Here is a 2504-nt window from a genome sequence, read left to right on the forward strand (position 1 = left end):
AATTCTTGGACACCGAATAGTAATTCAGAAATTACAAAAAAAATCATTGAAAATATTGAAGAATTGAAAAAGTTTATTCTTCTTTTGGGTCTGGATCGTATCTCTGAAGATTATGAATTCAAAGCAAAGATTGAAGAGAGCTCTCAAGATGTTTGTAAGACATTACTTTTTTTGTTAAGAGCATCGTAAAGTTGATCAAATCATGAATAGAATATCACTTTATACAAATTATATTCCATCATCTACAAAAAGCACAATTTACAAAGAAAAATTATAGAAATATTAGGGAAAGCCCTTAATTCTCTGATTTCATCTCCCTAAATCAGGAATTGTTAAAGAGGTAAAAGACCACAAGTCAAGTTATTACTTAATCAGTTTATTGAGGAATATCTTTGAATCTAAATCAAATTTTTTTTACATTTTTTTTGGTAAAATCCTGACAGCGAGAAAAAATGCATTGATAAAAATCTCGCTGTTTCTCTTAGATTCGGAGATATCCCTCGAAGATTGTTTATTAGTTAAATTGACTTGTTAACCTTTACTATTTTCAGTTGATACCGCTATTTTTGTTTTTAATTGTCATTCATAATCGATCAAGGCCATTGCGGGAGTAATCATCGAACGGAATAACTGACGAATGTGTAAGTACGATGCTGAATGCACACACAAATTTAGGCACCTCTTCCACAATAAACGAGAAATACCGAACAAATTCAGGACCAATTTCCTTAAAAATAACAACTCCGATCTTTTTCATTGTCGACACTAATAATATTCTTGAATTAATCTACTGCAGATAACGATTTCTAGTTTTCTAAGCGAAAATTAAATATTTTGTGTACAAAATTTTTCGAATTTGTACAAACATTTCGTGCAGCATGGCGATTGGAGACGGAATTTTTCGGAATAGTAGAGAACAATTGAGAGTCAATCGTGGACATAGTGAATCGTTTTATGAAAAAATCTTTTGTGTAATTTCGATTATGTACAAGTGGATAAAAATCATACAAAACTACTGAATACATGCTTACGTAAATATTTTCTTATCTTAAAATTATCTAACTCCCAATTTCTTCAGATTTTCCAACCCATCTTGTCTACATCATTGAGGTATTCCATGTATTTTTCCCAAAAATTTTCCCTGGTAATTATTTTTACTGTAATAGAGATTCATCATGTATTTTCTTGGAAGAACATTGTTTGTAAAGCGAGATGATGATCATATGACGATCATAAATTTGTCATACGTCATGTATTCAAAGATAACTAATTCTGGATGAAATGCATTAATCCGAGTTGTGAATTATAGTATAAATTCCCTTTATAAATTGAGTTTCTGAGCAAAATACTATAAATTGTCCTCACAATTCATCATGTCTCTCCCTCTCCTTCATCAACATCTCCACTTCATCTCTAATCCCCTCAGCAGTTGTCCCTTCCAGCCTCTTACCTCCATTCAGCCTCTTATCCCCATCCCTATAAACGATCACCGTTGGATAAGCACTGACCCCAGCCCTTCCACAAATTGCCTGGGAGTCTTCGCAATTCAATCTGCCAAACCTTGCCCTCCCCTCAAGCATTTTAGCAGCAACAGCAAATTGTGGTTCAAGTACTTGACAATGTCCACACCAAGGTGCATAATAATCAATCACCCACACATCCCTCTTGTTATTGTTAATCACCTTCCTCTCTAAGTCACGTTCACTGAATTCCTTAACACTAATCCCCGAAAATTGAATTATCCATCTCATCAAGGAAATCGCGTCTCTATTTCCACTGTACATGGCAATCTGATTGAGTCCTTCACTCCCCATTGGGTACAATCTAATGGTGGGATAACTCCGGATCCCCTGGGAACGACAGAGATTCCCGTTCTCTTCGCAGTCGACACTAGCCACTTTCACATATGGCAAAAGATGAAGAACTTTGGCAACTGACGTCCACTCAGGTGCCAATTGCTGACAGGGGCCACACCAGGGGGCAAAATAATCCACCACCCACAAATTGCTGGGGCTTTTCTTTCCCAAAGTATCATAAAAATTATTGGAATTCAATTTCATCACTGTGGGATTCATAAACTCTTTTATGAACTCAATAATATTTCGGGCTGTTTTTTGAAGGGTGAATTGATGTGTGGAGGAGCCGTTGATTAACATTGCAGTTGGATACGAGCGAATATTGTACTGACGACAAATCGATGAGTGCACGGTACAATCGACTGTGCCAAAGTGGATTGTCGATTTTTGAAAGTGGAGAGAAGCTTTTCGAAGCTCTGGAAGAAATTGCAAACAGGGAGGACACCATGGAGCGTACCAGTCCAGAAACCAGACTTCTGAATGTGTCTTCCGTTGGAGAATTGAAAGGATTTTCGAGGCAGACAACGCCCATACGTTTTGGGCTTTCATACTGTTTTCAGCGAATTTTGCTATGTCGTTTATCTTTTCCTTTCCGTGATTCAGCTCGAATGCTCCTGAGGGCTTCAGGACTCCCCACATTGGATAACG

The 2504-nt window shown here is 36.9% G+C and overlaps 1 protein-coding gene across 1 annotated transcript; it reads right to left on the minus strand.

Annotated features, from left to right (window-relative positions):
• Positions 1-6: 6 nt before the first annotated feature.
• LOC105273063 (dnaJ homolog subfamily C member 10-like) lies at positions 7-2501 on the minus strand (the record flags this gene model as incomplete). The annotated part of the gene is made up of 1 exon (XM_011315297.1): positions 7-2501. A coding segment is annotated over one exon (1140 nt), but the record flags the coding sequence as incomplete, so codon positions are not given.
• Between the last annotated feature and the right edge of the window lie 3 nt (positions 2502-2504).

This window comes from Fopius arisanus, unplaced genomic scaffold (genome assembly GCF_000806365.1).
Source record: "Fopius arisanus strain USDA-PBARC FA_bdor unplaced genomic scaffold, ASM80636v1 scaffold00765, whole genome shotgun sequence".
In the NCBI taxonomy this organism is placed as follows: domain Eukaryota; kingdom Metazoa; phylum Arthropoda; class Insecta; order Hymenoptera; family Braconidae; genus Fopius; species Fopius arisanus.